The sequence below is a fragment of the Poecilia reticulata genome, chromosome 13, assembly GCF_904066995.2.
Source record: "Poecilia reticulata chromosome 13, P_reticulata-male-v2, whole genome shotgun sequence".
Classification (NCBI taxonomy): domain Eukaryota; kingdom Metazoa; phylum Chordata; class Actinopteri; order Cyprinodontiformes; family Poeciliidae; genus Poecilia; species Poecilia reticulata.
In genome coordinates this window covers 8865817-8893816 of record NC_088842.1, presented here as the reverse complement: position 1 = coordinate 8893816, position 28000 = coordinate 8865817, and the positions used below count along the sequence as shown (strand labels likewise).

Here is a 28000-nt window from a genome sequence, read left to right as displayed (position 1 = left end):
AATGTGTAGTTGCGCCACTGTCTGTGTGCAGGTGTTTGAGTAAATTCTTCTGCCATCACATCCCTTGATTTTGAGACTCTTTTACTACAACTGCTTTTCTGCTTCTTCTTTACAAAAAATATTTTAAAAAAACAAGACAAGCCAAGATATGAAATAAAAAAAGAGTTTTTAAAATCTACAACCTAGCTATCAAAATCCAATTACAACTCAAAGCTATCAATTCAAATGATCAACTTGCACTCCAATCCCCAGAATGTGGTAGAAAGTAGGAACGTTTTAGGTCAACAGAATGGTCGACTTCACTTACTGAAACTTTGGTCTTAAAATTGTAATCATTTATCTTCTTTTATTATTTCAGGCACATTTCTGTGAGCACGTGGGAATAAACTGCATCGGCAGCATGGAGTCAGTGTTGTTTTCTCACCTGAAACATTTGCTTGACCTTCCTGCGTGGCAAATTAACATTCAGCTTGTGAAGAAGCTGGTAGATTTCGTCGATGTTCAGAAGGCCATCTCCGTTTTTGTCCGCTTCTTCGAACGTCTGCTTCATCCACATGAAACACGCACGTTAAGGAAGCCGGACATGAGGTCTGTCTGCGCAGTTTTAAATATCTCCCCGCTTTAGACGTGCAGGGAGTTTATCCACTGAGACAAAACACTCAGACTAAAATGAAAGCTCAGACGGAGATACATTATACGGAGCCATACGATATGCCTCGGTTTTTGCGTGAGCCGAAAGAATAATTCGCATCACGCCACGGCGAAGCGATTTTGACAAAAAGATTGCACGCTTTCCAATCAGCAGACAGGGACCTGTCAATAAAATGATATTGACCTAGAATGTTTTTTATTTCCACTTTTCTGTAAATTGGTTGTAAAGGGCTGCACAGTGGCGCAGTTGGTAGAGCTGTTGCCTTGCAGCAAGAAGGTTCTGGGTTTGATTCCCGGCCTGGGGTCTTTCTGCATGGAGTTTGCATGTTCTCCCTGTGCGTGCGTGGGTTTTTTCCGGGTACTCCGGTTTCCTCCCACAGTCCAAAAACATGACTGTCAGGTTAATTGGCCTCTCCAAATTGCCCCTAAGTGTGAATGTGTGTGTGCATGGTTGTGTGTCCTGTGTGTCTCTGTGTTGCCCTGCGACAGACTGGCGACCTGTCCAGGGTGTACCCCGCCTCTCGCCCGAAACGTTGGCTGGAGATGGGCCTCCCGACCCCACTGAGGAAAAAAGGGTGCAAGAAAATGGATGGATGGATGGATGTAAATTGGTTGTGACAAGAAAAAGAAACAGCAGGGATTCAGTCGGAAGGATATTGGTCGTGTGTGCGTTGTCGCTTGGCCAATGAGTCCTCGTCACTGATCCCGGCCATCAGGTAGCGGAGGCCCGTGATCCAGGTTCTGGCCTCCTCTGCATTCGACGTCACCAGGTCAAGGGACTCCATGTGGTTTCCATGGTAAACCGTAAAGCAGCAAGCCTGATCGAAGTTCCCGTCCGCATGCCGGTGGAAGATATCCGACTGACCGCCCTCCGTCACCTTGTAGAGGGAATCTATGGTGACTAAATAGAAAACAGAGGAAGAACAAATAATTACCAAATAAATATTTTCATTTTTCTCTCGCTGCTAAAATGCTCTAGTGTTGAAGTGCACACGAATTCTCATTTCAGAATCATAAAACCTTTCATAATTACGAAACACGAATAAACCTCTATCAGCCCTTGTCGTGAGTTTTTATAATTGTTTTTGCATCTCATTTTAAAAGCAATTTTCTGAAGCCAAAAGACTGTTCTGAGTCATTCCAAAATAAGCAAAAATGTATTACCATATCGGTCGTGTTGTCATTGGCAACATGGATCAGGGATGGTGTGAACTGTGCAGAAGATGCGGATGTATAAAGGTGAAGAGGACAGATTTCTCCTCACCCACCCGAAACTGTCTCTCTGTTGGAAATCATTTTTGGCCCCAGAATTCTTGAAACAATTACGAACTTAGATTTATGTAATAACCTTTTGCATCGGCTAAACATTCTTATACAATGTGTAAGCTACAAATATGACGTTGTTTTGTCTTCATCTTAAACCCTTGTAAACATAAGACAGACTAATTACGTGGACAAAATGAGACTTGCACTTTGCACAATATGTAATCAAAATTTAGGCTATATATAAATTTAGGCTACTCTTGTGATGTGGACACTATGAGGAAGGTGACAAATTATTTCGCACATTAGGACAACAGTGTGGCGCAGAAATAACAAGTGTCTAAATGTTATGAGATTTTCCCCGTTTCAAAATGACCATTTGTGGGATCATTTGCCGCTGAGGTAAATTACAGGCAGACTGGGTTTGTGGGTGAAATCTTTAAAATCTCCCCCATGTTATTCCAGTCCTGTTCCTCTCTGGATAAATCATCGTAGGAAGGAAATGTAAAATTATTTTTTTAAAAGTGCCTCTTTAACAATCCATTAGATGCTATTGTTTTCATAACAAACAGGGATATTACAGAGCATATCTTTTTCTGCATCAGCAGTCCCGTTCAAAACACAAAGCAGTCAAAGTGTCCCTAATCTACAGCTAAAAATGTTTTCATGGTCAAGCTGTTAGCTCCCAAGTGACCGCAGTGTTCAGCATAAATCCCTTGGTATTGGTTTTAGAACACTGGATATCTCTGCAGAGTCACCTTTAAAACAGCAACGCCATCTGTGAGTCTCCGAGGATTTCACAGCTTTGAAACGGACACAATATGACTGCCGTCAACATTTGATCTGCTACTGTCACCTATGACGTGTGCGCTATTTTATTGGTATTAATAAGATTGGTAACACTTTAGATTTCCAAATTATCGTTTGCATTAAAAAAAAGAATTGAAAATTATTAAATGCCCAAACATAAAACATAAAAAAACATAAAAGACCAGTAAAGAAAAAAAATAAACAGCCACGATAAAAAAAAAAATTAAAAAAAAGAATCGGACTTTTATCTCAAAAATTGTCACTTTCTGTCTGAGATTAAAGTGCTGAAAGAGAAATTTCACTTTTAAAGCATGGCAACCCATAATGACAACTCCTACAGCGGTGTTCCTGCAGTCACTGCTTAAATCAAATGAATTGAATTGTCCTTGTAGTTGAATCAAAGCAATTTCAACTCCAAAACCTTTAGATTACCAGAAGAGATTAAAACATAAGGGAGTACAGCAATGTATCCGAAACAATGCATTAAATAAAAGCCATTATAAAAGTTAATGTGGAATTTATATGCATTTGTAATTCTATCTGTCCTGATTTAACTCATTGTGCCAGTAGTCACCTTATGATGCAACAAGAGAGTCCAGGATAAAAGCTTATACTAAGAGATAAAAATACATAATCAAAAAAGTAAAAATAAAATAAAAAAAATCCCATCCTTTGCGAAGAAAACTTGAAGTTAGCTGACCTGCATACTGAAGTGTGAGCTTGCACAAAACTGGTAGCAACCGTCTTACCCTTTCAAACTCTAATCATTCGGAGTGTCATGACAAAGAGTTGAAAGTAAAATGCAAAACGAATAAAAGCCAAACTCTTTAAGATAAACCGTGAACAAAATGATGTTCCTCCACGTTCCCCTCTCCCGTCTGTGATCTGTAACAATAGAGAGTAAGCAACTGCCGCAGGCGTCAGAGAGTTTCACGCTCTAATGAGATCGGTGTATAAACTCGGCTATCTGAGATCCCGTGTCTGTGTTAAGAACAGCCTGCAGTAAACTGTGTCCTGCTCTGAATTTTACACAGACGCTCCTCATGCGTTTTCACCTCTTCCCGCGTCCACCACTGTGGAAATGTGTTTCGATCGCTTCAAGAACCTCACCAACTTGAATGATTTATCTCATTAAAACAATAAAACTTTGGGGTTTTTTAAAGTATCCCCAGTCAAACATTACACTTACAATAAGTGTAATGTTATGTTAAACGGTCGTGGATGGAAATCATGCACGACCGTTTTCCCGACACATTAAATTTCAATTTTTCTGTTACATAATCTCGGCTCTTTAATGCTGCTGTGACTGACAAACAACATGGCAGCCTTGTTTCAACCTTCTGCACACACGCACACACACGCACGCACGCACACACACACACACACACGCACACACGCATACACACGCACACACACACACACACACACACACACACACACACACACACACACGCACACGCACACGCACACACACACAAGCGCATTAAATTAAATAACCAGGACGTTGTTGTCTTTTTTCTCGTTATGTCAACAGAGATGATCTCAGCAGCTTATCTAATCTTGACATTTCACCAGCACACACACACACACCCACACACGTATGTATTGTCATTTACACACAAACAGGGGGACAGATGTGTGTTTCAGCTGGTAGGATGTGTGAAGCCTGCCTGATAAAAGAAGCGACAATGATGCTTTGACAGGGCAGTGAGATGTTTAATGTTAATCCCCTCAGAGCCGCAGCAGTGTGGCAGACTGGGATTAAAAAAAAAAAAAAAAAAACGTCAACAGACACTCTAGGAAAAACAGGAGTTTTATTAGAAAAGGAAGTAGTGAAAAGATTATCACGATTTACAATGCACTATTCTAATTATTTGAAAATGTTTGTGTGTTTTTTTTAGCTTCTTAAACTCAGATTCACACAGTCAGGGCTGCTTTTCATATACTTCCACAACACCTAAAACACCAGTCAAAGATTAAAACATACCATTTTATGTCATTTTACACACTTGTTACATGTCATACTTGGTCGGTTTAAACACTTCTTTCAAGTACAATCTGCAGACAACCCAACTCAAAAAAATTTATCAGACATTTCTTTAACAATTTCCAGCTTTCTTCATAAGGTGGGGTTGCATAGCTGTCTGCACCGCTGCCTTGCAGAGACGGTCCTGGGTTCAAATGCCGTTCAGGGACTTTCTGCATGTAACTTGCATCTTCTCTTCGTGAATGGATGCTGGTTAATTTGTTCTATTACACTTTTGTTTTGTCAGTAGTGATTTTTTTTTTCAACAGCAGACAGACAGGAAACAATGTGGAGATAGAGAGGAACATGGAGCAAGTGGCCCAAGTCCGGGATTTAAACTCAGTATTTAAACTCAGGAAAAACACATCGAGGACTGTAGTTCTGCCAACTGTGCCACTCAGCACCCTGTCCCTGAGCGTTTTGCATTTTAAGAGTTTTGTTCCTTCTGGGGTTAGGCTTTCATGCTGGCCAAGTACACATTTCAAGCACCAGTTTGTTCCCACCTCAGGAATGTTTTGCTCTTAGCAACAATTAATATGTTTCCACATGTAGCTAAGCATCAGTTTCTTCCCATTTTGTTTGTTGCCAACATTTTCTGCAGACCATTGATGAGTTTTGCTCCCGCCTTGCGAAAGACGATCCATCAGTTTGTTTCTACCTTCACTTATTTTCCTATAAACCACAGATTTGTAGTTCACTGCGGTCTAGGTATATCATACAATTTTAGGCACTCAGTCTCAGCACCCCAGCCCAAATTATTTTATGGATTTTACTGTTTTTTTGCCATCTTTAGATCATAAATGACCACTTCCTGACCACTACTTTGAACATTCTCTGGAGGTACTGCTGTCCACAGTGTGAAGTTTGTGCCGTCTTCTCTTTATTCTTTCCAAAATGTCACCTTGCCAGCCTCTGCACAAATTGTTGCCAATTTTGCCTTTTGTTTTCTGACATTTTTGTAATTATTAACATTAACATCAGGTTTTCATCACGTCTTTCAACATCACTAAGACACAAATCCCTTCTGGAAATATCCCAAAACTATTAAAGACTAAACAAACTGATTCACTGGAACTCAGAATGATCTACTTTTTTTTCTTTTTTTTTTTTTACAGAAAAAGCTATTGTTTTTGTTTTCTTGTCTTCTGCTAAATGTCCATCAGAAAGGGAGTATTTGTCAAATTCACTGTAAGGTCAAATCAAATGGTGTGAAATGATAAAACCGTGCAGAAAATATTCAGACCACTTTATGTGTTTCACTCTTTTGCGAAAGGTTTCAAAAGGTGTCATGAATCTACACTCAGAATCCCATCTTAACAGAAATGTTGAATTTTTTGCAAATTTTTATAAAATGGAAAAACTGAAATGTCACGTTGTCTTTTTTTAATAAATTTGCAAAAATGTCTACATTTATGGGGGGGGGTTTCTGTCGAGGTGAGTATACATTCATGAAAAACAATACGAACTCTTTCAATTTTAGCAAATAGCTGCAACGAAACAAAGAGTGAAAAATTTTAAGGAGTCTGAATACTTTCCGTACCCACTGTCGGGTCTTCATTACATTATTCTGTAAATCTCTGAAAGGCAAGAAAATAATAAAACATGTCATAACTATAATTATTATTATTCCCTGTGATTCTGACAGAGATTTTTCTAACCTGGATGCTAAAAGAAAGCAAAATAGTCTTAAAATAAAAATAAAAACACAGACTGCACATAGGCTGACATGTTATTGCGAAAGCAGATGTGTCCATCAAAGTCCTTCTACTCACTCTTTGCTTTCTCGCTCTTGCGTGAAGGCTTCCAGCGGATGCAGGAGCGATGCTCATCCAGGTAGAAGAGTCGAACCAGTCCTTTGGATCCCGCCTTCAGCTTCACCATCTGCGTCCCGGACTGCATCACACTCATGCATCGCTCCACTGCGGGCAACAACACACAACAACCGCGCTGAGAAAACTCATTTAAAACACAAAGGGAGCAGGTGTGTGTGGTTTTATTTATATTTTCTCAGAAGGAAGTAAGGTGACGTGTCACAGAGTCGCACAGTCATTAGCAGACAGCAGCTGATGTGACTCAGCGTCCAAGGTGCAACAGAGATGCCACTGTGTGAAGGCACAAGGCTGCTTCTCTGTTACCCACTGACCTGCTGCCGGGAGAAACTTGGCGGAGGGAAAAAATAGAAATGGCCCAAAGAGGGACACTCATCTCATTTGTATCTTTCTCTGTTCTTAGTTTCACTGAGAACCTGAGGGCTGTTCAAAAAAAGAAAAAAAAACTTTCCATCATGCTGAGGCAGGTGGGATGTGTTTTTTTTTTAATTCATTTTCAGAGTTTTTTTTTAAGTGTCTGTTTCTGAGATTTCCACCAAGTGCTAAAGCAGTAAATGGACAAATCACTAGGGGCGATGTTATGTATTTTACATGCACATTGAATCATTTCATAGCACAATCAAGTAACTATGCTGTCTTCAGTTGTTATAAAAATGCTCACATATGGCTTAGACTTTGCAATTTAAGTCCTTGAAATTGGGCCTCTGTCTCTTTAAGAAAGCCCTGCTCTTTCCAACACTCCGCCTTCAGGAAGTCATCACAACTGCGCTCGTCTATCAACACTATAACAACGTTTTTATCAGCGTTTCACCAACAAGCAGTTCGCATAAGGAGCTCAGCAGAGGCGCAGTTCCACCTGGTGTTTGATAATTGCTGCTGGCTAGTCTGAAGGAGCTGAGTGGGGAGGTTTTTTGCGGGATGGCTGCTCTGTGAGAAGGAAGTTTGTAAGCTCTGAGGAGGAGCTTCGTCTTCAAAAGCGGCGCTCGGTCCCACCAAGAGTGTCTCACAGCTGACTGGTTGCCATGGGAGATTAAAGGATTTCTCAAACATGCATGAAAGAGTCAAAGCAACACTCCAGGTATGTTGTTGATGAGGGAATAGCATTACAACATAATGTAAATTTCAAAAAAGTTTTTAAAAATCTGTCAAAAAAAGTCATTAAAAAACCAAATCTACTTCAGCATCTTCAGATCTCAGAGTGAATACAGTCCAGGTGTCGATGGTAACCGGCTGCTCTTTGGTGTTTGCTGCTGTTTTGTTCTTTTTTTTTTTTTTTTTTTGATGGGGAAAAAGAATTCAGATGAATTTATTATGGCGTTACTTTTGAATAATGCTGTATTATGTTCTAAACAGAGTGGCATTTTTAAATGTCACTACTCATCAGCATCAACACGACTCTCCCGCGAGCTGATGTGCAAACTATTTTCCAACAAAGCACTCGTGGGCAGATGGTGGCTCACCAAGGCGCTGCTGTGCTACAACAAGTCTGCGGCGTTCTGGCAGTCACCTAAAGCAAAGCTTTAAATCAAGGATCTTTAAATGAGCAGAAACGGGAAAAGCGGAGGAGAAAGGATAGGCGGAGATGGGAGTATAAAGGTAGACTGTCTGATTGCCCGACTGCCGCGTACTGCCCAGCTTTACAGCAAGCATAAAAGGTAAAACTTCAGACTTTTTGGGTTTTGTGACAGCGTTTTCAAGAGACACAGACAGCAATGTCAACAAAAAGTGAAATTTCCCTCTTCATTAGTGGAGCCTGTTATGTACGTACGAGCGCATTCACTGTGCTGCAGATGTAGGACACAAAGCATGCTTCAGCAGCACAGATATATAAACGAAAACTCACATCGTATGTTGAAAGGTAAAGCATCTGCTCTGTTCATATTTTCAATCTTTGATGTCTAGTTTAGTCAAAGATCAGCATCTGATGGGGAGAAAACCTGAATTCATGACCATCAATACACAGGATCAATAAATACTTAAGTAGGAATTAAGTATTTATTGATTACGTGTCTCATGTTGAGGGTGCTTTGTTCTGTGTTATTCGAAGTGCTGCTTTCCCATCATATAAAAAATTCAATTTTGCTCACATTTGACCCAGGACACATTTTCTTTCTCTCTCCTACTTGGAAAACGTTAAATAAAACTTCTTAAGACTTTATTTCAGACCAGATTTATGGATCTCTCCCTCAGATTAATGCTCTGATTTAATCTAGGCCTCTTTTAATTGTCTCAACAACTTTGTCCCCAAAACATCCGGCGTGTTCTTGGGTTTTCATTATGCTGCTTGCTCACTACATACTTCATATGTCAGGCTGCAGAGCTGTAGGCGCTGGATAATTTGACTACATTTTGAGGAAGTAATTCAGCCATTTGATTCAGGTGTGTTGGATCAGGGACACATCAAAAGGTTGCAGGACACTGGAACTGAAGATCCCTGCTGTATAGAATATGTATTGGGTGATGTAAAAAGGTGTAAGAAATTCAATATACCACTAAGATGACTGATACTGTACTAGGACAACGTTATCATGATGGCACTGCCATGTTATTTTCCATAGCAATTTATCCACGTGTTTATGGATGCCTACCAATAGCTAGTCAGAATATGAGAGTCAGCCCTACTGTTAGAGCCACTTCAAGCATTCAGCATCCTGACGTGATTAATCTCAGTATAGACAAAGAGTCCACACAGCATATCATGAGATTAAGAAATATTATTTTGGGTTATTGCTGCAATATTTAAGTAGGAGTTGTGTAAATTCATTAGAAGTACATCAGTGAACAAGCATAAATAAATAAATAAATGGCATCTATTATTATTTTTGTTACATGTCTTGTCTTTGCATTTCAGACATACCATACAGAGCAGCTGTGCCACTGTGTGCCACTTCATGCATTTGCCATTTCGACTCTATTGTCATAAAACTTTATTCTTGTAATAATATGACTTTATTCTTGTAATTTAAAATAAAAATCATAGCCTGGACCTAAAATTCTGTCATAGAGTCGGCCTGAAGCCTAAATAAATAGAAGCTTGTAGACCTTGTCAAAATAGATGGCAGCCTTGGGCGAGCTGACATCACTGTTGACTATGGAAATCCAATGAGTTTCTATAATTCACATGTTCCAAACAAATTTCTAAAAATTAAATCTTCAAAAACCAAAATAATTGATTAATCTAATTATTGTCCAGCCTTACCAGTGCCACAGAACTTTGTTTTACTTATGCAGAAATAGACAACGGCAACCTAAAGGTCAAATTACATATATGACAAAATTATATAGATAGAAAGGTGAAAATATAAAGGTATTTAATAAGAGCAAGATCCATAACAGAGTTTTGGGGTAAGTTATTTGTAAGTCAGAAATGGGATCATTTAAGCAAATTAAAGACCAAACCAGCAGTTTTCAAAACTGAAAATTTTTTGAATATTCCCATCTTAAAGTAAGAGACTGATGAACATGGTTGTTTTTGGTATCCAGCTGTGACAAAGTTTGACAAATGAAAAACTTTACAAAAAATTTAAGGGTAAATTATTCTTTTTTTTCTAAAGTAGTAGGATTTTGGTGGTGTTGCAAAAAGCACACATTCAGAAGCTGCTAACAAAAACACCAAAATGCCTCTTCTGATGACACGGATGATTATCTTCAAAGACAGCTAAAGTCAAACCACTCATGGCGCTAAAACACATGTTTAAGCATGCTTGACAGTGCACACACTCAGCAGAGCGCTTGTCAACAGCCCCTCTATCCCGAGGACAGGCTTTGGTATGAATTTTGTTTGGATATTTGACAAGTTTTTATTGGTCGCAGATGCTTACTCCAGGGATTATAAAACACACACACAAAAAACACACGAATCCTGGAAATTTAAATCACCTAACACAATGAAAAGAAAGTGACAGATCCATCAAGGAGATCACAAGCTGCCATGTACAGTAATTGTGGAGTTTCTGGTAATCTGTTTTACAAATGCAGCTGGATTTTAGCTCATTGCTAATTGTATTAAATTTCAGCTTGTCACTGGAAGTAGGAAGAGATCTCTGACAAGGGATGTGGCACGACGGATTTAACGAAAGCCTAATGGATTGCTAGGGTCAAGCTTTCTAGTATCTGAGCATGACGTTACATAAAATACAAGGGATTACTGTTGTGAAAATCCGAGATTACAATTGGTTAAATAACAAGCCATGGCAACTAAAATTCAGAGAGACGTCTTCGCATGTCGTCTCTCTGACTGTCGAATGGGAGGAGTAAATATAAGAGTTTAAATATTGCCTTTATCCCCAAACTCTCATTATACGTTTTATATGTCTAAACGTATTGATTTTTAGGGGATCAAAGTCTGTTCTATTTGAGAAGCAAGGTCTGGGTCAATTTTTTATTTTTTTTGCTTCATTTTTTTGTTGAAGAGCAGCACTTATACTGGATGCTAACAGATGTTCGCAACAATTACTTTTATGTATAAAATCTAAAGTAACAACACCGTTAAAGTAAAATGATTTCATCTTCAGCGATCTGAAACACAAAATTGACTCGTTGTATCTTGGCTGAGGACTGCAAGGAGGAGCTTTGAGAAAATGGGCGGAGCTTTGTATGAGGTAGCTTTTATGCCTCCCTGAATGGCTACCAGAGGAGATTCAAGTATTCCTCAAACATGCATGAAAGTTGAGCATCAAATATTGCATCACAATTTTTTTTTTTGTGTACACAACAGTTCTACATGGGGCCACAGGTTACCGAACAATCATGTGTTTTGGCCTCTGAAAGGAAGTCGGAGTTCCCAGAGAAAACCCATGAATACACAACCAGAAATAGTAAACACAAGCAGAAAGCCAAGCCGAGATTCAAACCCATGCCTTGTTGCTGCAAAGCAACTGTGCTACCAACTGTACCACCACACAGCGCCCCTATATTTATCCATAAATTTATAGTTGCATCATTTTCTAATATTGTGCAAACCTTGTCTCAACCATTAACTCTTCCATCATAAGCCAACATCTTTCCTTAGGGATTAAACCTCAAAGCTACTCAAATAATTATTTATGAGCAAGTATTTGTTGAGAGAACTTTAACAGTAAGTTACAGAAAAGCAACGAGACTCTGAGGAGAGAACTTGGTCAGAGAAATGTGTTACTCCAAAACAAAATAAAATAGGTCACAATGAATCATTCATCTTGTTGGGCCACTTTTGAAATCAACAGCATCGTTAACTACTGAATTCAGAGTCGTACAGTGGCTTCAAGTACTGATCAAATCCAGAAGTTATGATCAGAAGAGATACTCACAGGCAAACAAAACAATCTTGTGACAACAATGTAGGGCAGAATAAAGCAAATGAACACTTTTCATAATTCCTAAAATGATTGAGATTGCTCTTAAATCACTTCCTTTAAGATAAATGTGTTATTTTTCTTTAAAGAAAAATCTTGTCAGTCTTTGGCCACAACAAAAGAGCATCTGGAGATGCAAGACTGACATTTCAAAGCGATAACTTCATAAAAGACATAGCCTACAGCCATTACACTCCCACCAATCCTTGATATAAAAAAAAAAATTCCCTTCTCACCCTCTGCGGGTGGTCTCTTTCATCCTCTGAGCTCGGGTCCTCTACCAGAGGCCTGGGAGCTTGAGGGTTCTGCGCAGTATCTTGGCTGTGCCTAGAACTGCACATTTCTGGACTGAGATGTCTGATGTTGTTCCTGGGATCTGTTTTAGCCTCTGCTCCAGTTTGGGGGTGACTGCTCCGAGGGCCCTGATGACCACAGGCGCCACTGTGGTCTTCACCTTCCAGGTCTTTCCCAGTTCCTCTCTGAGGCCTTGGTATTTCTCCAGTTTCTCGTGCTCCTTTTTCCTGATGTTGTAATCACTTGGTATTGCTACATCCACCACAATGGCTTTCCTCTGTTGTTTATCCACCACCACAATGTCCGGTTGGTTCGCCATTACCATTACATATATATATATATATATATATATATATATTTTTTTTTTTTTTTTTTACTGATTCTCCAGCAACTCACCATCACAATTTTACGACAAGTACTTCGATTTAAATCAACTAGGCATGAAAACTGAAAAAGCGGACAGAAAACCCCGTGGGCGACGTATTATCTGTCTGGGAATGGGAAGTCAGATGATGATGCCAGATGAGAATTAATGCCCAGTAGATTTTTTTTTCTTTTGCATTAATTGCTCTGTGCCCTAAACATTTTCATCATTCATCTCTTCTTCCATGTCCATTTAAGCAATAATCCTCAGATCATATAAGTCAGACAATATCTATCATTATCTATCCGGCCGCAGAGACGGAAAATAGGACTCGGTATCTCTTTAACCCCCAGCTGTCAAATTGATGTGATCCTGTACAGCCCTGGGTCATGCTTTGTAGTCTTTACAATGTCTGAGTCTGGCCAGACTCGCTGTGTAATCCTACAGAGGATTTAAAAAGACAAGAACGCTTCACCCTCATAATGATGCCTTGAATATGTGTTCATATCCAATAATTTATTATGTTTTATTAGGACTGAATGTGACAATCTGATACAAAGCAGTGCATCAAACTAAAGTGAAAGAAACAATAATAAATGGTTAGGAAATCATTTCCGTTAATTTTTTTTTTTTTATCAAAACAACTAAAACTCAATAAAATTGGATGTGCAGCATCTATGAACAGCAGTTTTTAAAGTCTTGCTAGAGATTTTAAGTTCAGGTCTGGACTCAGGTTGGGTCATTCTGTGGTATAAAAATACCTTCATCTAAAACGTGGGAATCGAAACCATTTTCATTTCAGGTCAAGATCCAGAATGTCCTCAAAAGGCCCACTGTGGCAGAATGTATTGATAAAACTATCCAATGACAAACGGTTCAACTAAATGGCCGTCTCTGCATTGAATGGGTTCCTCTTGAAAATAAATAAGATTAAACATCTTTTCACCTTGATGTAATTTGGAGGAAAAAAAGATACATTTTGATATATTTTTTTCCTTTCATTTCACAGATATGCAGAAAATATTAAAACACAACAAAATACACTTAATGGTTTTAAATATGACTATTGGTAACGCAAGAACATGCACACTGAAAAACGAGAACAGGCGGTCCGACTTAGAAATATTACGCTAATTCGACACAAGTAATCAAATTAACTTCAACCAAGTCCATTGCTAAAGTTTTCTAGATTGTAAATGTAAACAAAGTAAGTTTGACCAACTTCACTCAATTACTTGTCACTAAACACATATTTTAAAAGTTGGAACTCCTTTCTCTTTTTGTAAGTGTGTCTTATTTGCTTGTGTCTTCAGTGTTTGTGGCTGATCCACTGAATCCATGTGTGTAAAAAGAAAAAACAAAAAAAACAACTCATCATCTCTGTAGGCGCAGAGCATAGAGGAGATCAAAGCTTTGTGTTGGCAAAGAGACCGAAGCCAATTCAAACACATTTTAATAAGGTAGGTGATGAAGAAAGCCCTTCCTCACTTAGATCCGTCTAAGGAGACTAAAACACAGAGCACCTGGTGTGACATTATCAGTGACACTGGTTTTTATTCAGCTGTCATCCTCAATCAGAAAAAGCCACACACAAAAAAATAAAATAAAATTTAAAAAAAATCAGGAGTAATGTTTTGATTCTTTTAAGCTTCTGTAAAACATCTCTCTATTTTTAACAGTACTAGAGGTAAGTTGAACGGACGACACTGCGTAGTTTCTACATGATTTATTCATATCTACATACATTTATATTCACTGGCATCTGCCCGGTTCTTCATGCACTATTCATGCGTCGGAAGGCGCCCGTGCCAAAACAACGTGGCAGCCGATTCAACTGTGATGCAACACAAGGAGCGCGGCAATCAGACAACAACACAATGGGTCTGAATGGAGAGGATGGTTCCGGCGGTCGCCTCTTGCGACCTGAAGGGTGATTGTGTGCAGAGGTTTAATCATGATTGTGCTTCAGCTTTGGTTGGCTGGCTGGCTCTGAATCGCATAAATAACACATGATTAGTGAAAACGACCGACGGTGAATTTACCCACAGTGCCTCTAATAAACAAGATTTCTGAAGGTTCAAAGTGACGGTTTTTGCTCATCCTGGAAATGTTTTTGATGCATAAACATGAGTATCTGCTCCGTGTGATGTTATAAATAGCACGAGCACGGAAAATGATCGCCATGCAACCCGATTGTCAGCAATGCCTGCGTTGGAAAATGGCCTGCTCTGTGACAGAAAAGGGAAAACCTGTCGATTAAAGTAGGAAAAGTTGGATAAGGTAGAGGAAAGATGCTTTATTTTTTTGGCATTTAGGTTCCTTAAATGTCACAAAAATGACAATTTCACACCAAATTGTTTGTTCCACCTTACCAGTTTGGGAGAGTCTGCATTTGTGCGGCACGGCCACGGTGCCTCCGATGTGGTAAATGTTACACGCCAGGAGGGAAGCCCCGGAGGATTTTTCGACGGAGCCGTAGAAAAAGGTCGATCGCACTTTTCTCTTCGACAAAACCGCGCGACTGAAAAGCGAAGAACAGATTTCACCCATTTCTTGATCAGGACGCGCAGAGAACAACCAGAGTTCGGGTCAGTCCCAGTACGCAGCAGGAGCAGCTGCGGATGAAGTTGAAACCATCAGCTTCAGCTCTGACTTCAGACTTGACTGAATTCAGACTTCAACTGTGGAGAAAACACTTCAAAACTCCTGCTGTTCATCTTCCTCTTCCCCTGTGATCTGATCTGCAGCGGCGCCTTCGTCTGTTTGGAAACACACACACACATGTACACACGTCTACCTTTCTGGTCATCTGTTCTCCACTCCCACCTCCTGTTTTGCCATCCACTTCTCTCTGATGTTCGCAGCTCTCTCAGAACATGTGCAGCTGTGGCCGCTGCCGCAGCGCAGATTTAGAAAGCGCGATTTAACAGCTCTGTTATTGTTGTTTGTTGCGTGATTATGGGAAGGGAATGGGGCAGCTTACCGGGTGGGTTCATTCAGGTCAACCAGTGGAATACGGGGATAAGAACGATGACATAACATTCATAATAATGCACTACCAGAAGTAAGATTTAATGGCTGGGCATGTGGGATGATGCGTGTCTGCTTGTGTGATAACAGACGAGTCAATCAACGCACATCTGGCTGTATTTCGTGTAACGCTCCCCTGATTCACAGAGGCCTTTTTTTTTGGTCTGTTACAGTTTGTCTGTACACAGTGTGACTGCAAAATGATAGAAGACCTGAGTTAAGTTGTTTTTTTACAAGGCATTTCAGTTGATGCGGCTACTTTCATTTCCAACAAGGGCAGGAGTGATTAATCGCGATTAATCAAGTAATTTATTAATCAATAGCCAATTGATTAATTGATTAATAAATTACTTTCACACCCGTTTCACCCTCTAAATTTTCTGTTTACATATGGACACTGGACTTCAAATTTGAACAATGAAAATTATAATTATTATATAATTATAATCTCCAAAAATCCAATACCAGTCTAAAACACCATACATGTTGCACATTGATGGGGAAAAGTCCTACATCCACACGATTTGTGTCTGATGGATTTGTTTCTAATCTGTAAAGTTTCTTATGGCAAAATCTGTTTGAAAAGAAGAGGTACAATAACGATACTATAAATGTTTAGTATTTTACACCATGCAGTTTCCTGCAAATAAAATGGCCGACTTGTGTTAAGGAGACATAGGTTATTTGCTGCCGCTCTTCAAAACATAAAAACCATACCTGAAGAGGAGAAACTGATGAACATGGTACAAATACATGCAATTTATTAAGAAATGTAAACCTGATATAGTCTCGTTTTAGACTACTTTTGCATTGCATTATTGTAAAGCAACTGAAGTTTCTGAAGCTTATAAAAAACAGAAATGTCTTCCAAAACTGGGATTCCAATTTAGAAAGTTGCATAAACAGCAGTATTACCTAATACTGCAGAATATGTGATTTAATCTCCAACTCACATAATTTTTTTTATTATTAATCTTATCTTTTGTATATCACAAATACACCACTGCTCAAGAAACAAAAGCAAAAGTCACAGCAATAACCTTAAATTGCTGCTTAATCTCATGCTATGCTATGCACATGCTTAGTCTGTGCTGGTGAAGATTTTCTTAACCCAGCACATCTAGAGCTTAAAATGGCTGACACAACAGAGGACTTCATAGATCTCTCCTGATTAATTCAGACTTTTTACCACTTGGGAGCTCCCATAGTCAGGTTATAGGCAGACGATTGAAAGTCCAATCTTATTTAGATACAACAAAATCCAATATGGCATCTGAACTTTCACACAAAAAACTTTTCATTTCATCTTCTGTCCAATTGTATCTTGTATCGATTACCACACAACCTCTTTTAGGGCAGAAGACACAGCTATTTCTGGAAGCATAGACAGTTTTAAGGAAGTACATCGTTATCATGTTGCGTTACCGGTACGCCTAGTCACTAAATCCAACCGGTTTCCCCACCACGCAGCCAGAATGAAGTAAAACTCAGTGTGGCATCACAAATGCCAACTTCCTAGATAAATGGAACAGCAGGAGGCAATAATGTCAGACATCAAATGACTAATGAATGGCTAACTTATTGAAAAAGCAGTTTTTAAACAATTAAAATAACTTCCTAACAATAATGAATCGCTTTGACTCCTTCCAGTCTGGTTTTCGTGCTCACCACAGCACAAACATCAAACAGCTGCAGCTGATCCAGAATGCTGCTGCTTGGGTTCTCACTAAAACCAGGAAGATAGAGCACATAACGCCAGTTTTAAAGTCCCTACACTGGCTCCCTGTAGCTCAAAGAATAGACTTTAAAATACTGTTGTTAGTTTATAAATCACTGAACGGTTTAGCACCACAATACATTAAAGATCTTGTTGTTACTGTACCAACCGTCTAGACCCCTCAGATCTTCTGGTTCTGGTCTGCTCTGCATCCCCAGAACCAGAACCAAACGAGGAGAAGCAGCATTGAGCTTCTATGCACCACAAATTTGGAACAAACGTCTAGTAAACTGTAAAACAGCTGAAACACTGGGTGCCTTTAAATCTCAACTTAAAACCCACCTGTTTAGAGTTGCTTATGGCTAAATTAGGTTTAGAGTGCGGGTTTTGATGTCTTTGATGTTTTTAATGTTTTTATCTTTACTTTTCATCTAGTTATTAACTTCTTTTTATTTCTCTTTCACACTGTCTATGTAAAGCCCCCCGGAAAACGTCCCAGTTAAATGAATCTATAACTAGGGGTGTGAGAATCCTTGTTACATGACATGTTAACTAAACTCTGAGGTGTGAGACGTTTAACTGAAGTCCTACAAGGGATGCGGGTTTTAATGTTTTTATCTTTTTTAACTTTTTTTTTTCTAAAAAAAAAAATTCTCTTTGTCTTTCTAACTATTTATTCACTGTCACATACTGTTTTTATTTTAATTATGTAAAGCACTTTGAAATCCCTTGCTGCTGAAATGTGCTATACAAATAAAATTTGATTTATTGATTGATTAATGGACTCTTCTGTGAAAGGGCACCATCAGGAATTTCACCTGTAGCTCCACAATCTCAACTGTACCAGGTAGTTAGACGTAACCCTGGGTTGTCACCTCATTCTGTGTTTTTTGCTTAAATATTCCCACTGATTATTAATTACAAATTATACAAAAATGTGCTCACTTTTACTTTTTTCACCCTTAGTCATAATTGGGCAACACAGCATCAGGAAAATAATTGCAATAAAAAAAATTTAAGAAATGTGATCATATTGATCTACATCAGACGTCTCCCACCCATCTCCTCATAGCCCACTGACCTGCATCAATCAATCAATCAATCAATCAATCAATCAATCAATCAATCAGCTTTATTTATACCAATAGACAGATTTGGTTAACAACCATAAATATAAATATAACATGATTCAAAATGGCCCTGGAGTTCAATACTTTGAAATATTAAAAACCACAAAAACAGTTTAGAAAAGCAGACTCAAATACAGTATCCTCTTTAGGACAAGCTTCAGAAATAAAATAAGATAAAATAAACTAAAGCTAGCATTACAATATTAATATTAAAAATACACTAAATTGAATTTTGAAAGCTTATGCCAAATTACGTGCAAGAAGAGCATTTATGCATATCGTTTGACGAGTTATAGTTGACTAATTATTGTATTGAAGCCCTCCTTTGCAAATGAGATATGGAGATTGTGATTCAATATATTGTTCAAATTCAGTTTTTAAAAAGTGACCTGTCCAGAGCGTATCCCGCCTCTCGCCGACCTGATGACCAGGAAGGAAAAGTGTTTTTAGATAATGGATGGAATGGAGAAAGATGAGAGTAGATTGTTTCAAATGTACAGTTTAGTTTTGTTCTACACAGATGTGTCATATATAGTTGAACTAAAATCTAAGATGCATAATTTGACTTGAATGGAAACGGTTCTTAGGAGGATTGTGCTTTGAACAGGATCAAATTTTTAACATAAAAACCTGAGGCACACAAATTGTGTCAGAAGTATAAAAGTTTAATGCAAATCTACAAACATAAAGAGAACTGTCACTTTGGGGGGTTTGTTATCTCTGCAGGTATGATAATCCCATGTTTCAATATAATTCTCCTTACGCTGCAAAGGAGACATTTCCTTTAATGGGCTAAAGGGAAAATGTTATTTATTTATTATTGTTAGCCACGGATTATATCACCACGCCGAGGTAATAGATGAGAAACTCCAAATTGTACCTCCTGTAATCCGATAATGAGTTTATCGGGAATATTGGCCTGAATTTGAGATTACGACATCCAGTCCTCTTCCTGTTCAACTGTTCCTCTAAGGACACTAGGCAGCTTATAAAATTTAATTAGTCAGGCGCACAGCGCTGTGACAGATGATGACTTCTGGATAAATGCGTAGGAGAAATCAGGCCCTTCCATGGTGGGAGGAACTCTGCTGCACATTTGTGACAGTACTTAGCCAACCCCTTGACAAAAGTGGAATTGTGTCACTCGCTCAGCCAGCAGGATGCAGCACACAGCGACTGAAGGATGGTCATATTTTATCATCATGTCATAAATTATAAAACAGGTTGATTAAGTGTCATTATTTTAAGTTCAGCTTGCCCTCTTTATTTTCTACATTTGAGATGAAAGGTTTCCCAGCATGCAGGAAATAAGCAGTAGATCACATGATTCAATCTGTTGTCAGTCGGTGTGGTCCAGAAGACTATTTAATTTAACCACCTAATTCTAGACTGGACAAGGACCTTTATTTATCTTGTGACCAGGCACTCTGGAGAAGATTACAATCCTTGGGCTGCTAAGTCTCCTAATTCTGATCAATAACCACCATCTGCATGCCGACTGGTTATTCAGGAAGGATGCTAGGGAAAAGTTGCCTTTGTCTTTAAAGTATGAATGTAAACTTGTAGAATTTGCTAAAAAAAAAATTACCAAATGCTTTGAGCCTAAGATTGATCTTTTTTGGCAACTTCAGATGAGTTTTGGTATAAAACACCATATTAGTTTGTAGAAAAGCATGTTTCACCCGTTTCCAGAAAACAGGAATTTGGTCATTATTGAGTTTTTAAAAATCAGAACCATATGGTCAAATCAATACAGGAAGGTTCACTGGACGGTAAAACAATTTTCTTCCATTATCCTCTTTATACAATACATCAAAAATACTTTAAAATGTGCAAATAAACAGCAAGTTTAATTCAGTTTTTGAATTAGAAAATAAAAACTAGATTTTTATTTTTTTTGAAAATAAAACCTATTGCCTAAAATGCTATAAAATATTCCTTTTAGCAAAGGACTTTGAGTAGAAACTTTAGTATAAGTAGAAACTTATAGAAAAAGTTGTTTTTTCTCTTAAATGCAAAATGTATATATGTTTTTTATAGGTTTTGGCTTTACTGCTCTGAGTCTGTTCTTTCAGCAAATGGCTTTTTTGGAGTCAGTATCCTCCAAAATCATTGGACAATGATTAATCGTTTAGTGAATAAGTTGACGATTATTTCAATAATCGATTCATCGTGATTAATCTGATTAATTGTTTGTGGAAAAATTGTTATTTCCTAACAACAACTGCTGTTAGGAAAGAACAACAGTTGTTGTTCTTTCCTAACAGTTGTTGTTATTTCCAACAACTGTTAGGAAATAACAACAGTTATTGTTGTTATTTCCTAACAACAATAATAAGCTCAAATTTAAGTAAAGTATTTTTTTATTGTTAAAGTAACTTAATTATTTGTTGTTGATTTTTTTTAAATTAAAAACTAGTACTGCAATAAAATATACTTGTTTAAAAGCTGTTTCCACACCAGGGCTGTCAACAGACGCACTACATGTGTGCAAAAAATCCTTAATGAGGAGTTTTGCATCTCGGCTGAACTCACAACTCATCAGTGCAGTTCTGTGCACTGTCATTTTTATGCAATAAAAAAAAAACCCTGCTCTTTACCTTTCACACCTAAAGGGATTTATTAAAATATAGACCAGTTTATAGCACACTAATGATGCTAAAACAGAGTGAGGAGAAAATATTTTTAAAATACACACCACTCACCTATTAGAAACATAAAAGGTTCAGAAATGATGGAGCAAAAAGAGAGAAAGACGCGCTCTTATCTCACGGCTACTCGCTTTTGCCTAATTAATCCCGCTTAAGGCAGCGCTCGAGTCACCAAAACTACAAATGGTTTCCTCGGTGCCTCCAGGGGTGCAGAGTGAGGAGAGGCACCAGAATGAAAATAAACACGACAGCGCCGAACGATAATGCATTCACAAGAGATGTTACCGGAGGGGGGACGAAGGGAGGAGGTGTCCCCCTGACTGCCGCAGCGCAGCACAGACATCAAAGGAGCAAAGTGAAGTCTGCGTGCGCTTTGGAGGACATGCGCACGTTTCATGAGCACATTATGATCGAGACTGATGCTGACTGTTCCTGCTAGGTTAAAGCTTCTCCTCTTCTCTCGCCTCGTTGCTGCGCAAAATGAGATACAGTATCTCTGGCGGCAGAGACAGACTGTCACGCAAACTGTCTGATGTCAGCGCCTTCACGTGAAACATGCAAAAGAAAGAGAGGAGGTGGCGGGGGAAGGAGGAAAAAAAGTCACGGCTGCCTCTGTGGTGCTTTAATGACACAACAGGATAGGCAGCAATGGTCAGTGTAGCAGGTCAAGAGGTCCGTGTCAACTCTGGAGGAGCTGCAGCGATCTACAGCTCGGGTGGGAAGACTCTGTCGACGGGGCAACTATTTGATGTGCATTGGACAAAGCGAAATCCTTATAGTCGATTCCAATAAAACTCAATCACCCTTAATGAAAGTCCTCTGACAGATGGAGATGTCAAGGCAAGGACAGGCAAAGCAAGAGTCGCCTTCATCCAGCTAAAAAAAAACCTGGGTCATCCGGTTCCGACTGTCCAATCCCAGTGTGACGTCAGTACCGCTGAAAACTGCAGGACAGGCAAAGCTTCCAACAGAAACAAATCCAGACGTTCCTGAACAGCTGCCTCAGAAGGATTCTCCACATTTTCTGATCAGACACTGTCTGTAACTGCGTTTCCGTTGACCAATAGAGCAAATTGAAATTACGAAAACAAATTTGCTTAATGGAAGCAGAGTAATTAAAAATAATAATATTTTTTGATAAAAAGTAACATGGGATGGTTTTTCATCTGTATCAAAATCTGAACACTTTGCAAAACTGCAAAGGAAACACTTTTCTTGCATCAAACTAGCTTGTAAACAGCAGCAACTCGCTTATTTTTACGCACAGAATCGGAGGTGGAAGCACCCTGCCAGCATGCCAAGGTGGGCCCCATATGGAGAAAAGGAGGGGTGACCAGATGGGTCCCATATGGGTTTGTCCGCGGGTTCACGGTGGCCCCTCATGGGTTTGCACATGTAGGGCCACAGCCCACATGGGCGCTACATGGTGGTGGGCCCACATGGGTTTGCCCATTTAGGGCCCACGTAGGCTGTGACCCTACATGGGCAAACCCATGTGGGGCCACCGTGGAACCTGCGGACAAACCCATATGGGACCCATATGTCAGCCCTCCTTTCCCCCATATGGGGCCCACAGAGGCATGCTGGCAAGGAAGGCAACCGAAAGAGAGGCTATCCAAAAAACACCTGGCAACGAGATCTGGAGGTAGATGTCAAAAATATGGCAGACGATAAAGAATGGCCGTAGGACAGAGCTCTACCTTTGGTGGCCCAAACCCCAGGACGGGGTGAAGGGCAAAGAGAGATTACCCAAACTGGACATTTTATTAAGAGCAGCAGGAAGTAAGGAAAGTTATAAGAAGGGAATACAGCAAGAATGACAGCAAAGCTGAACTTTTTGCTTTGCATACAAGATTCTTCTAACCAAACAGAGGCTTAAAAAAAGTCAGACACGCGTGAGGCTGATTACATTTCGTGAAAATGAAACGATAATTCCAATATTCGTGCAGAATTTTCTTTCCGTTTCCCGTGTAGATACAGGTGTTTCTCTGCCGCAGAAACCACTGAACCCTCAAATCTGAAATTTTTTCATCCTCTCGCACAGTTGGAGAATGCGTACTAGGAAATGTTTGAAGAGTGAAGAAGTGTGACGCTCCTGCGGTTAAGACGGCAGAAACAGATCGAGTAAGTCAGTGTGTGAAAAATCTCGTGTGCGCATGATGGTCCCAGGGGAGCGAGTGGGTAAGGAAAGGAAAGGAAAGGAAAGGAAAGGAAAGGAAAGGAAAGGAAAGGAAAGGAAAGGAAAGGAAAGGAAAGGAAAGGAAAGGAAAGGAAAGGAAAGGAAAGGAAAGGAAAGGAAAGGAAAGGAAAGGAAAGAAAAGGAAAGGAAAGGAAAGGAAAGGAAAGGAAAGGAAAGGAAAGGAAAGGAAAGGAAAGGAAAGGAAAGGAAAGGAAAGGAAAGGAAAGGAAAGGAAAGGAAAGGAAAGGAAAGGAAAGGAAAGGAAAGGAAAGCTGTAAAAAGCAGAAGTAAGGTTTTAACAGATGATAGTGTGTTCCCCTCCTGGTGATTGCTTGCAGTTTGTGCCCTACAGCTACCTCGAGGATCTGGCACAGACAACAGAATGGAGACAAATCCAAGTGAACGTGCTGAGATTCATCATCATTTGCAGCACAATAGAGACACATAAGGGGGGAAAACAGATTTTACATGGAAAAGCCATTCCCTCCATGTGGAGGAGATTAGCTGCCATTGATGATGCTCCAACCGTTTTTTTTTTTTTCCTTTCCCGATTTTTCCTATTTTCTCCCTCTTTTCGCTTTTGCATCCAGCTCATCAAGTTAGAGCATTGCCAGAACTGAAGAAACGAGTGACTGTCTTGTGAGGAGAGGCAGGCGTCAGACCTCAGTGGCTCCCAACAGAAAGCTCTGGGTAAAATGCTGACGGTTTGACACATCCCTGTTTCCTCAGGTGCCAGGGCCCCTTTGTATATTTTTTTTTTTTGACACATTGCAAAGTGGTCACTGTGAAACCCTTTCGGGACTTCTAATGTGCAATGAAACGTGGAGCTCAAACTGCCCCTGCACCGGCCCTTTTTAGAGGGGTTTTGCTGATGTCAAAAATAATCTTTTTCTCCGTCTGCCGTTTCATGTGACAGAGATGTGCGCATCATCGGTTTCTCGGCGAGCTTCACACCAAGACAGTGTGATGACCGGATATATAAATCAGGAATGGACAAATCTCCGCAAGGAGTGTGAATAATCTGGCAAACTGAAGTATTTTCAATTGGAAATATTACGACGCTTTTCTGCCCCCTAGTGCCAGGTGCAGGGGGGAGGGGGGAAGATGATTTCAGCACCAGGGACAGTTTCCCACTCCCATCATTTACATTTCTCGTATGACGGACTTTAAATCTCTTAAATTAGCAAATGAAATTCCATCAAAAATCGTCGCCTGCATCCCAAAATTTCACCTGCATCGGTTTTGCATGATGACTCCCTGATGCAAATACTCAGTCATCCAATTAACGCTCCTTTCTTCACTGTTTGTTTCTGCGCTGGTGATGAAATTCTGCACAATCGCCAGCGCAATGGGGGGTAAACTGGGCACTACAAACCTCTACCAGAAAATTGTGGAGACAGAAAGCCAAAAGGCTCACTTACCCCTCTCCAAACTCAGATTTCTGCAAACTTCAAGCTCCGCCATTTAGATCTGGAGTTGTCCCTCCGTGCGCTTTGGGCATGTTTTTTTTTCTTCTTCTTCTTTCTCTAATAATTATTCCCTATTTGTGGCAGCGGTAAAATGCCAACATACCAATGCGTCCATGATGATGAGGCGTTTCAAAAGAAGCGCGCCATGAGGACAGAGTGTCACTTTTCTTGGCCCCCCCTTTTTCTTCCAGACGCCCCCCACCCCCCTCCACCCCGCCACCCCTTAAACCTGGTTTATCCTCATCCTCCGGTCTGCGCGCAGCACATCTTCTCCCCTCATCAGGCGCAAAACGCCGCGGCGGAAAACCGATAAGCCGATTTCTCACGCGCTTCGACGGGGCTGACGAGAGACTTGGATGTTAATAAGCAACAGCTCAGGACGGGCGTGGAGAGAGAGAGAAGTGGGTGATAGAGCGCGCAAAAACGAGAAGGAAGGAAGGAGGGGAGGGGTGGCGCGGTGGGTGGACAGCTCACCAGAGTAGTGGCAATTATTGCATTTCATCTGCTTCCCAAATGTGAATTCCCTACCAGAAAAAAACATTTGGCGCCACATCCGCTTGTTTTGTTTGATTTTTCTTTCTTTCTTTTTTCTTTTTTTCTTTTTTGGCTTGAAAAATGCAACTAAAACGGCATCAATGCGCAGCGATGACCCACTTTACGCCGTCTGTCTCTTTTCGGATCTTCTTCAGTTTATGCGGGGAATTTAAACCGGCGCTCCCAAGAGAGAGAGAGAGAAAGAGAAAAAGAGAGGGACCCAACTGTGGCGTCCGCATTAAAAAAAAGAAAAAGGAAAAGCTTTTAAACTGTGTGCGGGTGCGTGTCTGTGTGCCTTTTCCAGCCAGGAGCGTATCACTCCCGGTTGAGTCATTTTCCTAATGTGAGTCTCGTCAGTCTGGAGCTCCCAGATTGCTCCTGTTCACTGGTCCACGCAGGGAAAGCCCTTTTCATTTAGAGCTGCAGGAGAGAGGAGCGTCCCAGAGGTTACCTAATCGATCAGCTTGAAACATCCCCACCAGCAAAACGCATCTGTTTCTGCCTCCACCGGTGTGGCTGTGATTTTGTTGTTTTTTCAGAATCCGATATTTGAGGATTCCCCTCTGATTGCTCTTTTCTTTCCATTTCTGACTCGTTAGAAGCACAACATCCAACGTGTTTTTCTTTGGGAGGTTTTGTGTAAACGATTCAACACAAAGTAGAGCGTGAAATGGAAAACTGGAAAGACAAACATGCGTATACTTCTCCCTTTTTTTTCAGAAATAAAAGACCTGCATGTTTTACACTGATACCCCCAAATAAAAATACAGTTATATAGGGGTTTTTTTTGAGGGAAGTATCTGGTAAAGTCCATCACAATCTCATTAAAAATACAAAGGAAAAAAAATACTAAACACATCTGTGAAGGAGCTGCAGAAATCCACAGGTCAACAGGTTGGCTTCTTAGCGTCAAGAAGAATGCCACTGCTGAAAGAAATAAGTTTTGTTTGCAGTTTGGCACAAACAAAGCCACAGCAGACACACAAAATGTTTTGGTGCTCAAGTCAGATAACGGCAAAGAAGTTAAAAGCCATTTTTGTTAAACATAAAATACCATGTTTGGGGTGAACCAACACATCACATTACTCTGTAGATATACCCCAATGAGACATGCATCATTCTGTGGAGATTTTATTTTTTATTATTTTAGCAAGGACAGAGAAGACAGTCAGACAGTCAATAAGATTTTGAAACTGCTGTTTCCATCAAATCTGACTGAGCATGACATTTAGACTTTTAGAGGGGTTGAATGCAAATGTGTAGAAGACCACAAGTGAAAACCATGAGTCGATTTCTGTCTGCTTCAAACTAATTTTACACCAGTAAAATTATCTTCATTTTGCTGCAATTTGAGAAAAATGTGAAAACCTCAATGGGTGTGAGCGAGGCGAGATGCTGTGTGTTCACAGCTACCTAAAAGTCAAAGTTCACTACCCATGACTGGTTTATGGACCATGACCAAAGCAGAACCATGCAGCCAGTTTGAATTTCAAAAATGAACAGAGGAATGCACTGGGATTAGGCAGGTCTGAGGGAGAAATGAAGTGAGAGGAAAGTCATGTGGGGGAAAAAAAGACACACAGAAAAAGAGAGAAACACATGTTTACTGAAACGGTCCTTGGCTGACATGAAAGAACCGGCTGCCAGGGAAATGAGGGATGCAGACAGATTGGGAAGGGTTGCAAAGATACAACTCTCTAACAGCTGCGGGGTGATTTACTTAACCCAAATGCTGGGTTTGTGTTTTTTGGACAGAACTGAAGTTGTTTTAGCAAAACAGTAGGTGAAAACATTTTGACCCAGTTTGTTGGAGTAGAAAGGAAAGCTGGAGAATTGAATGGTGCAGAGGTTTGGTGGAGTGATGATAAAATAAAATATGGTAAAACATGCTTTATGATTAAGCTATGGTAATTACAATAATTAGTTCAATTATGTCAACATCAGTTGATTGTGTCAATTATTTTAAGCCGACAATAGAGAATGAGTGCATTAGTGTTTCACCTGCTAATTAGTGCAATCCAGCGTTACCGTCACACTTTGACCAAAGAACTGATCATAATGTCAATGATATCATAACAATAGGCTTTTACCCGCTCAGCAATTAGAGTGAGCTGAAGTTTGCCATGTTCAGACTTCATATTTTGGCAAAACAAATTGGTCATAAATGTAATATAGACATGCAACATTATGCAGTGCTAAATGTTCCCCATAACAACAGTTCTCTCCGGATATTCCAGCTTTAACTTTTACTAGCTTAAAATTGCGTTAAGTAACCTTTATTTCAAAAAATATATGTGTTTTTGACTATTTGTTAAAGCTGTCTCAATGTCCTGACAGTACAATAGAATACAAAAATCTGTGAAAAGATCAAGCTCCTCTGCCTTCTCGCTGTGGTCCTATAGCCATCTGCAGAAATACACCGCTCAGTCAAAAAACAACCAATCAGAGCTTAGCGTGGTCAATCACTCTGGTGTATGTGCTGTTCACAGCTCTCTGCTATGCTACAGTTAGTTCCCCGTGACCCTGCCTGTCGTGAATGTGCAGGGCACATGGCTGCCGATGACGGCAGATAAACAGTTCCCGTGTAACTGCAAGTTGTTTCTCCACCATCAGCACATTGATCAGCGCGTACATGAGAGTGGTTGACAGCACCAAAACCTTCCTTCTGGTTCTGACTGATTGTTTCTGACCGGGACCAAGAAGCAGCCCTAATGAAAACC

The 28000-nt window shown here is 39.9% G+C and overlaps 1 protein-coding gene across 4 annotated transcripts in view; it reads right to left on the bottom strand.

Annotated features, from left to right (window-relative positions):
- Positions 1-28000, bottom strand: part of plch1 (phospholipase C, eta 1) — a 74102-nt gene that overhangs the window by 35180 nt on the left and 10922 nt on the right. The window contains exons 1-4 of one of the 4 annotated variants that reach the window (XM_008425059.3): positions 24699-25763; positions 6523-6669; positions 1309-1552; positions 425-554 (exon numbers count right to left, since the gene is read on the bottom strand). In XM_008425059.3, the coding sequence (XP_008423281.2) occupies positions 425-554; positions 1309-1552; positions 6523-6669; positions 24699-24741 (564 nt within the window). In that variant the 5' untranslated portion in view covers positions 24742-25763. Of the gene's footprint in view, positions 1-424; positions 555-1308; positions 1553-6522; positions 6670-14942; positions 15435-24698; positions 25764-28000 lie in introns of those variants that run through there. The other 3 variants (XM_008425057.3, XM_008425056.3, XM_008425058.3) reach the window with 3 other exon arrangements.